This window comes from Pipistrellus kuhlii, unplaced genomic scaffold (genome assembly GCF_014108245.1).
Source record: "Pipistrellus kuhlii isolate mPipKuh1 unplaced genomic scaffold, mPipKuh1.p scaffold_m20_p_3, whole genome shotgun sequence".
Lineage (NCBI taxonomy): Eukaryota > Metazoa > Chordata > Mammalia > Chiroptera > Vespertilionidae > Pipistrellus > Pipistrellus kuhlii.
In genome coordinates, this window is record NW_023425529.1 from 113,784,088 (window position 1) to 113,799,140 (window position 15,053).

The following is a 15,053-nucleotide window of genomic DNA, read 5'->3' on the forward strand; positions in this document are numbered from 1 at the left end:
GATTAGGTTAAAGTACTTAAATAAAGTGTATGGCTTAAATTAGGAATTCATTACACACACACACACACACACACACACTTCATTTTGTCATCAATTCCCTTTCCACAATCTCTTGTTCAGTTTGTATTTATGCCATGTTGTCATTTTATAAATTTAAATAAATTGCCTAAATTCTCTCCTGGAATAAGGTGGAATATAAATAAATTCTCAAAATGCAAAATACATAAAGTTATATAAGAAAAAATCAGATAATCACAACACCCAAAGGCAACCATTCATTAAAGCTTTAGCATACATTTTTTGTAGCCTTTATCTCATGTATATTTTTACATGGCTGAGATTATATTTTGTTAATTCTGCATACATATTAAGACATATTTACCGAAGAGAAACCAAGATGGCGGCATTGGTAAAAACCTAAACTGCTGCCTCACACAACAATTTCAAAACTACAACTAAACAACAAAACGTCTATCACCCAGAACCACAGGAAAGCTGGCTGAGTGGAAGTTCTACAACTAGAAGGAAAGAGAAAAGAGCACTGAAATGTGCACAAGCACTGGAAAGCCTAAGTACAGAGGCGCACAAATTGGGCTGGTGGTGGGCGATTGGATGTGCTGCTTTTTTTCAACAAGAAGGGAAACAAGCAGCCAATTACTGTGAAATCCAGTTTCTGGAGAGATGCTGGGGACCCAAACTCCAATGGGGAGAAGCTGGACTGTCAGCCACTGGGTCGAAAAGTGAGGATGACTTTCTTGCAGAGGTGCTCCCAACAATCATTGTTTACTGAGCTGAGATGCGGGGTGAGGACTTGGAAACATGAAAACACAGAAAAGGCTGATTGGCAGCCATCACTGTTTGCCACGCCCTAGCCTAGTGACATCCTGAGATTCCACTCTGCACAATCTACAAACCCACCCAAGCTCCATGCAACGGCTTTTGCAAGTAAATAGCTGGCCCTATCGCAGTTTAATCAAACAAACTACAGCACCCGTCAGATAGCTCCAAAACCTTCAAACCCCAAGCAAAGAGGAGAAATCTGTAGTTCTCGCTGTAGCTCCTGTTGGGTGGCCTCAGACAGTAGCTGAACTGCACTCAATTGGAGAACCAGAAGCGAGTGTATTTAGTAGTCTGTGTGAGACAACACCAGATTTCAACTACTCTCATAAGGGACACATTCAAGAGGCAGACTCAATGAGCACCAAAGCCCCACTAAAACAAATCCTGCCCCATAAGCGTGTCTCCAGCACAGCAATTCTTCCGTTATAGACACAGCGGGTCCTCACAGCCAATTGGCTTGAATGTCAATTCCTCCCAGTGACACCAACAACAATCAAGGCTTAACTAAACAAGGCTGTACACACAGTCCACAAAGGGGTGCACCAAGAGTGTCCACCTCAGGTAACTGGGAGGCTGATTCATTGGACCATATAGGACATGAAGCACACAAAGCCACCCTACTAACTCAAAGAAGCAGCAAAAATGAGGAGACAAGGAAACAGATCACAAATTAAAGAAATGGAGGAAAACAAATGACTGGATATAGAATTCAAAACCACAGTTATAAGGTTTTTCAAGAATTTTCTAGAAAAGGCCAATAAATTTAACGAGATCCTTGAGGATATGAAAAGGAACAACTAGAAATTAAACATACACTGACTGAAATAAAAAATATTATACAGAGACCCAACAGCAGACTAGAGGAACTCAAAAATCAAGCAAAACACTCAACCGGTAAAGCAAAAAGAAAAAGGAATCCAAAAAGTTGAAGATATGTAAGAAGCCTCTAGGACAACTTCAAATGTACCAACATCCAAATTATGGGGGTGTCAGAAGAGAACAAGATACTGAAAATCTATTTGAAGAAATAATGACAGGAAACTTCCCCCACCTGGTGAAAGAAATAGACTTACAAGTCCAGGAAGCGCACAGAACCCCAAATAAAAGGAATCCAAAGAGGACCACACCAAGACACATCATAATTAGTTAAAATGCCAAGGGCAAAAGACAAAGAGAGAAAATTAAAAGCAACAAGAGAAAAGCAGGTAAGTTACCTATAAAGGAGCACCCATACGACTGTCAGCTGATTTCTCAACAGAAACTATGCAGGCCAGACAGGAGTGGCAACAAATATTCAAAGTGATGAACAGCAAGAACCTACAACCAAGATTACTGTGCCCAGCAAAGTTATCATTCAGAATTAAAGGGCAGATAAAGAGCTTCTCAGATAAGAAAAGCTAAAGGAGTTCATCACCACCAAACAAGTATTATATGAAATGCTGAAAGGTATTCTTTAAGAAGAGAAAAAAGAAGAAAAAAATAAAGATAAAAATTATGATCAACAAATGCATATCTATCAACAAGTGAATCTAAAAATCAAGTGAATAAAAAATCTGATGAACAGAATAAACTGGTGAATATAATAAAATCAGGTGTACAGACTGGGAGGGGATTGATAATTCTCAGGGGGGAAGGAGTGTGAGGGTTACGGGAAGAGACTGGACAAAAATCATACACCTATGCATGAAGACAGTGGGGGGGAGGTAAGGACCAAGGGTGGAGTGGGAACTAGGTGGAGGGAAGCTATGGGGGAAAAACAGAGAAATAATTATAATAATCTGAACAATAAAGATTTATTAAATTTTAAAAAAGGACATATTTACCCTTGTTATAACATTTTAGAATACACATCACTTTATACAATTACCTGCTATTCTATCCTACAAACCTGATACATCTCCCTATTACTGGACAAACTGGACATACCTTAATCTGTTTCATTCTTGTTCCCATATTTTCACACATTTCAGTTAAGATATTTGCTCTTAAAACTCCTTCTTTGCTTTGGAATAATTGTTTAAAATTATTCACAAAAGTATGACTACAGCAAAAGATACAGGTAATGTGAAGTTCTTGATAAGAAAGATTAAGTTGATTTCTTTTTTCTTTTTTTTAATATATTTTATTGATTTTCTTACCGAGGAAGGAAGAGAGATAGAGAGCTAGAAACGTCAACACGAAACATTGACCAGCTGCCTCTTGCACAACCCCTACCAGGGATGTGCCCGTAATCAATGTACATGCCCTTGACCGGAATCAAACCTGGGACCTTTCAGTCCGCAGACCGACGCTCTACCACTGAGCCAAACCGGTTTCGGCTATGTTGATTTCTTAAATTGCTGTGGCAATTTACACTGTAGCAGCAAACTATAATAATGCCTGTTAACTACATCTTTACTAAACTTTAATCTTTTCCAAACACATAAAAAATTTATTAATTTGTGTTAATGTTTGTTATTTCTCATTGAATCTTTATTATTCAAAGTATTACATAGGTCCTTTTTCACCCATTAATCTCTTCTAGCTTGCTCCCATCCCTCCCACCCATCACAAAGGCCTTCATCACCCTATTGCCCACGGGTTATGCATATATGAACAAGTTCAGTGATTGATCTCTTCCCACCAACCCTGCTCTACCTTCCCTCTGAGGTTCTATGTCTCTATGTTCTATGTTTCTATGTCTCAGAGTCTATTTTTGATCATCAGTTTATGTTGCTCATTGGATTCCACATATGAGTGAGATCACAGGATACTTATCTTCCTCTAACTGGCTTATTTCACTTAACTTAATATTCTCCAGGTCCATTCATGCTGTTGCAAATGGTAAGAGATTTTTGTTTGTTTGTTTATCTGTGTAGTATTCCGTCGTATAATGTACCAGTTTTTTTGTTTGTTTGTTTTTTTCCACTTATCTGCTGATGGGCACTTAGGCTGTTTCTAAATCTTAACTATTATAAATTATGCTGCTATGAACATAGGAGTGCATATATTCTTTCTGATGAGTGTTTCAGATTTCTTAGGATATGTTCCTAAATGTGGGATTACTGGGTCAAATGGGAGTTCCATTTTTAGTTTTCTGAGGAAACTCCATACTGTTTTTCACAGTGGCTGTGCCAGTCTGCATTCCCACCAGCAGTATACTAGAGTTCCTTTTCTCCACAACCTCACCAGCACTTGTCATTTGTTGATGAAAGCCATTCTGACCAGTGTGAGGTGATATCTGGTCATTTTTATTTGCATCTTAGATAATTAATGATTTTGAACATTTTTCTTGTATATCTCTTGATTTTCTGTATGTCCACTTTGGAGAAGTGTCTATTTAGATCCTTTGCCCATTTTTTGATTGGACTGTTTATCTCACATTTATATAAATTGTATGAGTTCCCTACATATTTTGGAGATTAACCTCTTACCAGATATATCATTAGCAAGTATGTTCTCCCACGTAGTGGGCTCTCTTGCCATTTTGTTGGTTTCATTTTCATGTAGTCCCATTTAGCAATGTCTGAGATTTTGGTGTCTATAGTTTCTTCTAGGACTTTTATGGTTTCACATCTTACACTTAAGTCTTTTATCCGTTTTGAGTTTATTTTTGTGTATAGTGTAAGTTGGTAAACTAGTTCCATTTTTTTGTATGTACCCGTCCAATTTTCCCAACACCATTCTATTGAAGAGACTGCCTCTGCTCCAATGTATGATCTTGCCTCCTGTGCCAAATACTAATTGAGCATAGAGGCTTGGGTCAATTTCTGGGTTCTGTTTTATTCCATTGACCTATATGCCTGTTCTTCTGCCGATACCAGGCAGTTTTGAGCACTGTGCCTTTGTAGTATAACTTGATATCTGGTATTGTGATTCCTCCAACTTTGTTTTTCTTTCTTAAGATTGCTGCATCTATTTGGGGTTATTTTTTGTTCCATTTAAATTTTTAGTGTTTGTTCAAGGTTTGTGAAATATGCTGTTGTTATTTTAATAGGATTGCATTGAATCTATAGATTGCTTTGGGTAATACAGACATTTTAATTATGTCGATTCTACCACCCCATGAAAAGGGTATATTCTTCCACTTGTTTATACCTTCCTCTATCTCTTTTTTGAACATCCTGTAGTTTTCAGAGTACAGGTCTTTTACCTCCTTGGTTAAGTTTATTCCCAAGTATCTTATTTTTTGTTGCAATGGTAAATGGAAAAATTTTTTTCCCTTCTCTTTCTGAAAGTTCCCTATTGGTATATAAAACTGCTATGGATTTGGGGTGTTAATTTTGTATCTTGCTAAGTTGCCAAATTCATTTATTAAATCTAATAGTTTTTTGATGGAGTCTTTAGAGTTTTCTATGTATAGTATCATGCTATCTGTGAATAAATGAGTTTCACTTCCTCCTTTCCAAATTGGATGCCTTTTACTTCTTCTTATTTGATCACTATGGCCAAGACTTCCAGAACTATGTTGAACAAGAGTAGTCAAAGAGGGTATCCCTGATGTTTATTTATCTCTGATCATTAATGAAGTTAAAGATCTTTCCAAACTTTTTAAAAAAAATCACATTCTAACTTTTCCCATAAACATTTTAACCCTGGTATTTAAATACCAACCTGAAAGTAAATGCTGAAGAGAGGTAGCATTATGTCTGAGAAAATCCTCATTAAAACTTTCCAAATCCTTGTTGAAAAATAGCTTCTGTATTTCTTGAGATAGAACTTTGCTCACGATGTCTGGAAGATTACTATGGTTAGACACTAAAAAAACAAATATTAGAAAATTTAAAAAATTTAGGTCTGTTCCTTGAAAGAAAATCAGTTGAAATACATCCATTAAGCTAGATATATTTTAAAAGTAAAAATATTATTGCTCCTTTGTAATATAAATACATTTCAGTTTAAAAATGCACTAATTTCTAGCATTATTTTTGCTAGCATGCTTAATTTATAAACTTACCTTCTTTTAAATGCTTTATGTAAACATTATTTTTTAGTTTACAATTTGTAAATCTCTGTTAATATGCAGCTTAATGAAAGACAACTAAATTGTCACATTTGCTTTTACATAAATGTTATCTTGTTTATACTTACCAGAGTTAGAAAATTTAATTAAACACTCATGTAACCATGGGTTATTACTATCTATGGCAAAAGCTCGTTTAACAGACTGCAACATTAACAGGAACTTTCCTGTGTCAGAAAAAAAAAAAAAAATAGGATCAATATTTATGTATGATACTTTATTCACTTTATTTTAGCCTTACTTAAAATCCAGAAACAAAATGCTAACTTTCCTCTAATATCTATAAGCAAAATTCAAGGACAACTTTTATTTTCTAAGGAAAGGCATAAAATATCATAAAGAAATGGTTTAGATAAATAATTTGATTATTTAAGCTATTCTTAAAATGGATTTGATTATAATATTCTAATTTATCACCCAGTAAAGTTCTGAAGTAGCACAAAAAAAACACCAATGATTACGATTATTTTTTAAAGGTTGAAATAGAACATTAAAAAACAAGAATAGATCTGACAAGATTATACTGAATATGGCCATCAATATAATTAGGGGGGGGGGCGGCTAGATGTAAAAAGGTTAAGGGATACACACACATACACGCACACATATATATATTAGAGGCCTGGTGCATGAAATCATGCACAGGTGGGGTCCCTCTGGGTGGCCTGCAGGGATCGGGCTGAAACCTGCATTCCGATGCCACCTGTATCTCCTACCTGCCCCTCTCCATGCCGGCCCACTGCGCTGCCGTGGGCTCGTGCCCTATCAGTCCTGATCGGGAGAGGCTCGTGCTGCCACAGCAGTGCTCACCAGCCCTGCATCTGGCGCCCTCCCAAGGGATGGAGGCTGAAACTGGCTCTCCAACATTCCCTGACGAGTCCCAGATTGCAAGAGGGCGCAGGCCACACTGAGGGATCCCACCGGTGCACAACTGGGCTGGAGAGGGACCATGGGAAGGCTCCAGGGTGTGTCTGACCCATCTCACTCAGTCTTGATCCAGCAGCAAGTGGAGCATCTGGTGGTCAGTGTACATCACATGTGTCAAACACAAGGCCCGCGGGCCAAATCCGTCCCGCCAGGCCTTGCAATGTGGCCCGCACCGCGCTGTCATCACTGCACTCCGCTGCGTTTCCATCACAATGACAGTTTATGACTGTTCAGTAAACCATTCGGCCCGCGATTTAGGCTGGATTTTAGATTTTGGTCCCTTCTCTGATTGAGTTCGACACCCCTGGTGTACATCATAGTGACTGATCAACTGGTAGACTGTCTGCCCCTGGTGGTCTGTGACATCATAGCGAGCAGTTGAGCAGCCTAAGCGTATTATTAGCATATTACACTTTGGTTGGTTGTCTTTGTTCTGCTGTTTGGTTTATTTGCATATTACCCTTTTGTTATATAGGATACTGTATATACTAGAAGCCAGATGCACGAAGATTCGTGCAAGAATAGGCTTCCTTCTTCTGGCTGCCAGCAGGCCGTGGGCTTGCTCCAGCAGCCTGTGCAGTGATGGCAAGCCCTGCGCACTCCGGCGCTGCTTCCTCCTCGCCCTCCTTCCTCTGTGCAGCCCTGGTGCTCCTGGGAAGGCGTCGAGGGGAAGAGGTGGGGGGAGCAAGGCAGGCAGGGAGGACTGGAGAGGTTGGGTGTGCTAATGCGTTTCTTTCCCATTGTGAAAGTGGGATGCAACTGGCCCCCATTCTCCTCCACTTCCTCCTCCATCCTCCACCACCTGCCTGCCCACCCTCCCTCGTCCCCCATCACTCCTCCCCTCTTAATCTGGCAAGATAGGGAAGAGGGAGATCTGATAATTTGGGTTACAGAGTAGGTGGCCTCTTTCATTTATTCAAAACAAAGCTGAGCCACCTGCTGCTGCCACCATCACCTCTTGGCTGGCCTGGGGCTCCTGGGCGCAATAACTGTGCACTGAACGAGCTCCCAAGCCGTGCCTGAGGAGCTGCTATAATGCTAGGGATGAAATAATGAAATAATGAAATAAACACGAGACAAATTAACAAGAGAAAAATGCACAAATTTGCTGAAAAGGGTTTTATTTACCAGAGCAGAGAGACAGGGGTGAGGGAGAGGGAGATGCCAGACACTGGGAGCTATGACCTCAGGCACCAGAGGGTTGCCTCTGAGACCAGGAGCTGGGCCACAGGAGGCTACAAGGATGGTTGACAGGTGCTGAGCACATCAGGGAGGCCCTGAGGAGGCTTACTGCCCAGAGGCCCAGAGCCACCGCCACCTTTGTCAAGTTAATTTGCATACTCACTCCCGATTGGCTGTGGGCATTGTGATGTGACAGTCAATTTACATCTTTCTCTTTTATTAGTATAGATAAATATGTACATGTAGAAACACACACACCCACAGAAGTATGGTGATGATAGCCAGAGGAAAAGGGAGGTAGAAGTGGATAAAGGAGGATAAAATGGAGATGGAAAAAGACTTTGAGGTGGCAAGCACATGATGTAGTATGCAGATGAGTTGTACACTTGAAACCTGTATGGCTTTTTAACCAATGTTATCCCAATAAATTTAATTTTATATATATATACATACACACACACACACACACACACACACACACACACACACATATATATAATGAATTAAAAGCTGAATTCAAACCATTACCTTTTCTAAAATATATTTCAAATGCTAATAGATGAGTGTCAATGTTACCAGCAACAAGGTTCTTAAGAGGTGTGAGGAACTTGATGGCTTCTTCCAATGGATTTTCTATCTATTTTGAAGCAGAAAAAAAAAATTATAATAGTTTAAAAACAGCTAAACAAGTCAAATTTGTCTCCAAATTTTATATTAATACATATCTGAAATAATTTCTACAGTGTGGGGTAAGAAGAAACTCTCCTCTAACCTCAAAGTTTTTCCATTGGTCTAATAATGAAATAATGAAATAAACACGAGACAAATTAACAAGAGAAAAATGCACAAATTTGCTGAAACCGGTTTGGCTCAGTGGATAGAGCATCGGCCTGCGGACTGAAAGGACTCGGGTTCAATTCCGGTCAAGGGCATGTACCTTGGTTGAGGCCACACCCCAGTGGGAGGTATGCAGGAGGCAGCTGATTGATGTTACTTTCTCATCGATGTTTCTAGCTTTCATATATATATATATATATATATATATATATATATATATATATTTTATTGATTTTTTATAGAGAGGAAGAAAGAGAGATAGAGAGCTAGAAACGTCAATGAGACAGAAACATCGAACAGCTGCCTCTTGCACAACCCCTTGACCGGAATCGAACCCGGGACCCTTCAGTCCGCAGGCTGACACTCTTATCTACTGAGCTAAACCGGTTTCGGCTGTTTCTAGCTTTCTATCCCTTTCCCTTCCTCTCTGTAAAAAATCAGTAACATATATTATATATAAAAAAAAGAAAAGAGAAAATGCACAAATTTAATTACATACCATACATTCATATGGGAACCCTGTATACATGAGACAGAGATCCCACATACGTGAAAAGTTCAAAGACCGAAAGGGAAAATAAAGTATATATCACATTCTGAGTTAAGGACCACTTTGGATATTTGGAAAGAAGGTAAGAAAAGCAGATGTTTAATAATTAGTAGTTTACCCTGCCATATAGAGAGGCCAAAAAAGGTTATCTCAGATAATCTCTTACTTTGGGAAAGGCCTCTAATTCGATTCTTCTAGGTAGTTAACAGAGGCAGAAGTTTCTCTTAAGCCTACAAGGTCTTGGTTGCCTTTAGGCACTGTAGGAGTGACTTTTTCTGAATCCCTACAACAGATCTTTTTATATAACCAACTGAAGGAGATATTACTCCAAGTACTAACAGCCCCTTATACTATAAACATATAAAGTAAGGAGACAAATATAATTGTACCAAATAACAGAGAAAAATAACCAATTAAAAAGTAAAAACAAATGAAAGATTTACAGTAAATAAAACAGGAAAAAAAATATTTCCCTAAATCTGGTCCCTAAATAATTAAATCCTGGAGATGAAGAACTAATTCTAGCTAACACATACCTAGCAAGATATATGAAATGCTTCCATATTTAATAGATAACTATATTGCTGCTATAACAAATTAACACAATTTAATGTTTTAAGACAACACAAATTTATTATCTTGCAGTTCTGTGGGTTAAAAGTTCAATATGGGTCTCTAGGGATTTAAAATCAAGTGTCAGCCAGAGTGCATTCTCTTTCAGAGGCTCTAAGGGAGAACATGTTTTAATGTATTTTTCAGCTTCCAAGGCTGCCTACATCTTTGGCTTATAGCTTTCTTCTTCCCATCCCTCCCATCACCTTCTAGGCCAGCAACAGGGATGGAGTTCTTCTCACACTACTCATGTCCTCTTTCCTCTTCCACTTTTAAGGGCCTCTTGTGAATTTACATTAGGTCCATCTGGATAATCCAGGCTAATCTCCTATCTTAAGGCCAGCTAATTACAACCTTAAATTCCATTTGCCACCTACATTCCCCTTTGCCATGTAACTTAACATATTCATAAGGTCCAGGGTTTAGAACACGGAAACCTTTGGAGGGTAATAATTCTGCCTACCACAACTACAATTCTATGTATAATATGCATTAGCAAAATTTGCATATTATCACTCAAAAATTATTTATGGCATATCATTTGAAATGTTACAAATGGCCCTAACTGGTTTGGCTTAGCAGATAGAGCATTGGCCTGCAGACTGAAGGATCCCAGGTTTGATTCTGGTCAAGGGCATATGCCTGGGTTATAGGCTGGATCCCAATAGAGGGCATGCAAGAGGCAGCCAATCAATGCTTCTCTCTCATCATTGATGTTTCTATCTCTATCTTCCTCTCCCTTTCTCTCTGAAATCAATAAAAATGTATTTTTAAAAATGTTACAAATGGCTTCTGATTTATAAATTTAAATAACAAATTTATAATTTACAAATTATAAAGTTTATGGCCAGAACAGAATTAACATAAATTTTACCAAATTAACACAGTAAATTCATCTCACCCTTTCTAATTTTTCAGGTATAAGCTCTTCTTTGAGACCACTGGCTTCTTCTTCTTCATCGTCCCTTTTTTTCTTTTGATTTTTTTGTTGACGCTCCCTTTCTGCATGCTTTTTCTCTTCTTCTAATTTAGCCTTTTTCTGAGCTCTTCTCTGCTTGCTAAGCATTTTCTTCAATTCTTTGGCTGACAGGTTTTCTATAAATATCCAAATGCAGTCAATGTTTCATTTTTCTTCATATTCTTATACAATATAAACTATTAGGAAAGATTTTGGGGGGAAGGGGAAAAGGCAACTATACAAAAGTTTTTAGAAAGTGTATTTCTTAAAATATATTTTTATTGATTTCAGAGAGGATGGGGGAGGGAAAGAGATAAAAATATCAATGATGAGAGAGAATCACTGATTGGTTACCTCCTATACACCTCACACTAATGACTTGTGAGAGAGGGAATCGAACCACGACCTTCTGGTTTATGGGTCAAGGCTCAATCGCTGAGCCATGCCAGCAGGGCTAGAAAGTGTATTCTTAATGGCTAGCACTATATATGGCACATAAAATACAACCAGTAAATGCTGCATTGACTAAAATTAACCAATTCTAGCCCAGTTCTACTTCCTATACATGACTTTAGGCAAACCATCTCTTTCATTATCATTTCAAACTGTGTAAAGGAGGGCTGATGATACCAACCAATATTCTCTTAAGGGTATTTCAAGAATAAGACAGTGTATATAAGCACACTTATGATCTCCAGACACCACAATAATATCACAAATCAAAGGTGAGAAACTTGCCTCTATGCTATTTTTCAAATATTCCTAGATATTAACATTTTAGTGAATAAAAGCTATATATTCTCATTAACATTATTAGATATGAGAAGTTGTAAGAATAATTATTTTTCCCTAAGGAGCTCAAAGCCTTTTTTAGTGACAAATAAATAATATCGTTAAAGAGCCTAGCCAACAGACATTTATATTTTTCCTGAATTGGCCTTACTGAAGATAAAAATATGACAAGAGATCTAGTCATATCTGGTGGTAGCCAGATATGACTAGATTAAATTTGCATTGAAGTGATTAAGTAGCATCAGCTACAAAACATTATCCTGCTGCTTTTTCTAAGTCTTCACCCAATTTTTTTCACACACACACACCATCTTCACATCCATGTGACAGTGTACTTTTCTATGTATTGTTTATACTAATATCATTCTTAAATGTAGTGTTCTTTTCAAATTTTAAAAAATAGTTCTTTCTCAGTTACCTGAATTTATTTCTTGTTGTTTGCTTTCATTAGTTAAGGGATTATCATACAATTTCAAGTATATTTCAATTGCTGATCTAGCAGCCTTGAAATAGAAGGCATGTCTTCTGAGCATATCTTCTAATCTCAGAAGATCAACATAGGCACGAAGAGTCATCTTTCTCATGCAGTACGTATGGAAGTCAAATTGATCATCGGTTATCTCAAGAAAATGCTTAAAAACAAAATCACAATTATTTCTTACATTTTGTCAATAATGTCTACTTTTGAAAAGAAAACCATAAAAAGCCCCAAAACGTTTTAAACACAATTTCACTTATTTGCCCTCTCCAATGTTTAACACTATGAAGGACAACAAGTTCTTTGCAAAATTCTTAAGTTTCTCTTTCTACAATTGATTATCATTCATTAGAAATCATGTTTTGTGATGATACTCAATTTCTATGTAATAAGTCAGATTTTTAAGTCTGGAAATTAGCATATACTGATATTTTACTTTTAATTAAAAATTTCTCCTTAGTATTCTTCAAAAATCGGCATGGCAGAGTTTAACAGCTCTGACTGAAGACTATATACCCTAGATTCAAACAAAATGTTTATATATCAGCCTGCTTTGCTCAACTATGAGCTCTTCAAGAGTTGTCATGTCTATCCCCACTGCCTGGCACAAGGCAGCAGACACTCAATAAGCACAATATTGGCCAATTCAAGAGATCAGTTGCTAATCAGGCATGTGACTTCAATTATCTAATTCAGTGGTTCTCAACCTTTCTAATGCCGAGACACTTTAATACAGTTCCTCATGCTATGGTGACCCCCAACCATAAAATTATTTTTGTTGCCAACTGTAATTTTGCTACTGTTATGAATCGTAATGTAAATATCTGTGTTTTCTGATGGTCTTAGTTGACCCTGCTAGAGGTTCCCAACCTGTGGAACCGCTGCTATAGTGCCTAAGACCATCGGAAAACACAGATATTTACATTATGGGGGTCACCAAAATATGAGGAACTGTATTAAAGGATCGTGGCATTAGAAAGGTTGAGAACCACTGATCTAGATCCTCGATTACTTAAGTTAATAATAACACGTATATTGCCAATTTCATAAGGTTGTTAAAGATTTAAAAAAAAAAAAAGAGCATATTTTAAAGTTCATTCTAAGCTGTGAATTGCTATACAAAGCATTATGGTTTTCTCTCGCTCAATAAGGTACTCTTAATTACCTACATTCCATTTTAGCCAAAGTTCTTAGTCTGGAGCATATGTATAAACTGAATAACATTTTCCTAAGGAGAAAGCTTGAGGCTTTCATCTAATTTCAAAGGGTCCATGGTTCCCCAAAAGTTTAAGCACCAATCCCTTACATTGAAAGGAGATTAACTCCCTAGAAACAATTTATATTTCATTTTATTTTATTTTCTTCCCTATATGCATCTCTACCTGCCTTTTTTTTTTCCCCTCTCCTACTTTAGCTTCTCCAAAAACAGAAAAAAGAATGATTCAACACACCAATATAGAGCAAGCTCTTCCACCTTTCATCTTCCCTCTATCCTGGGGCCTCGTAATTCACCATGCAGAGGACAAATTAATGTCCATATCATTTGATAATTTTAGTTGTCTTGGTAATTAGAAACATACCATACAGAGAATTACATTAAGTGCCTGAGATTTTAAAAAAGGAGAATTTTAAGATAAGACATATACAATGTACACAATAGAAAAATGAACATATTAGTTTTATTTACTATTTCAAGAATCATGCTTTAATGATGTTATATTTGAAAATTGCATTCCTCCCATCAATAACACAAACCAATTCATAAATAGCAAGCTTGTTTTTTTTAAAAAAAAGAATTATATATTTCATACAGTTGTTCATGATCTTCTTTGATGTCAATCAAGTTATGTCTAACACAGTAAGAATATCTTAAAATTCAATAAAACTGAATAAGAAAAATGACAGTGCCAAAATTCATGGAGATGAACACTTTAAGAGGTGATAGGACCTTTTTTTTAGGCTGAGAAACAGCACATTTCAAGAGATATTCCTAGCAGCATTAGTAAACATCTCAGAAGGAACCACAAACATTTAAAGCCTCCTCTTTATCAGTAACAGCCCACAGGCTGCCTCTCTCCAGTTAATGTCTTCCATAAATAGGATAACCAACTTATCCACTCTGCCAAAGGCTTTCAGTTTTTCCACTGAAAACCTTGTGTCTCAGGAACTTGCTGAAGACCTCCAAACTTGGATGTTGATCACTCTATAATAAATAAACTAATGGTGGTAGCCAGATATGACTAGATTAAATTTGAAAACATAGGTACTATAAAATAATTTTGCTTTTGGGAGAAATGATGTTTAGAGAATCCTACTTAAAAACAACTAAACAATGTTAGGTTGATTTTCCATTTTTTAACTTTTTATTTGGAATAATTATAGATACAGAGGAAGTTGCAAGATAGTATGAGATGTTCTGTATACTCTTCCTTCATTTCCCCCAAAAGGCTACATCCTACATATCTATAATACAATATCAAAACCAAATGACTGACATTGGTATAACTTGTGTTATACAGTTTTTTAGATTCGCGTAGCTAATACCACAATCAAGATACTTAACTGTCTAATTACCACAAATATCTCCCTTGTACCACATTTTGAAGTGATTTTCAGATCTCCAAATTTATAAAACATAAAAATATACTAGATAACACAGATAGTTAGTTTTCCTGAACTTTGACTAAATATGAACATGATAAGATCACTTAGCTCACCGTAGACTCTAGGTATCCAAATTTTAACATACTGTTTATGCCCTTAACTCATCATAAACACTAGTTCTTTCTCTTTCTTTTTCTTAGTGATAGGAAATAGTATAACGGAGGAATTGCTTAAGTTCCAAAATTAGGCTTGAATCAAAGTAAGACAAGTC

General features: G+C 37.0%; 1 protein-coding gene across 16 annotated transcripts in view; it reads right to left on the reverse strand.

Moving 5' to 3' along the window:
• The window catches only part of NAA16 (N-alpha-acetyltransferase 16, NatA auxiliary subunit), an 80,291-nt gene that overhangs the window by 7,069 nt on the left and 58,169 nt on the right, over window positions 1–15,053 (reverse strand). For 13 of the 16 annotated variants that reach the window (XM_036454786.2, XM_036454782.2, XM_036454775.2 and 10 more), the window contains 5 exons: window positions 12,119–12,332; window positions 10,852–11,045; window positions 8,480–8,588; window positions 5,911–6,009; window positions 5,434–5,577 (listed from right to left, as the gene is read on the reverse strand). In XM_036454786.2, the coding sequence (XP_036310679.1) occupies window positions 5,434–5,577; window positions 5,911–6,009; window positions 8,480–8,588; window positions 10,852–11,045; window positions 12,119–12,332 (760 nt within the window). Of the gene's footprint in view, window positions 1–5,433; window positions 5,578–5,910; window positions 6,010–8,479; window positions 8,589–10,851; window positions 11,046–12,118; window positions 12,333–15,053 lie in introns of those variants that run through there. The other 3 variants (XR_004990874.2, XM_045588679.1, XM_036454773.2) reach the window with 2 other exon arrangements.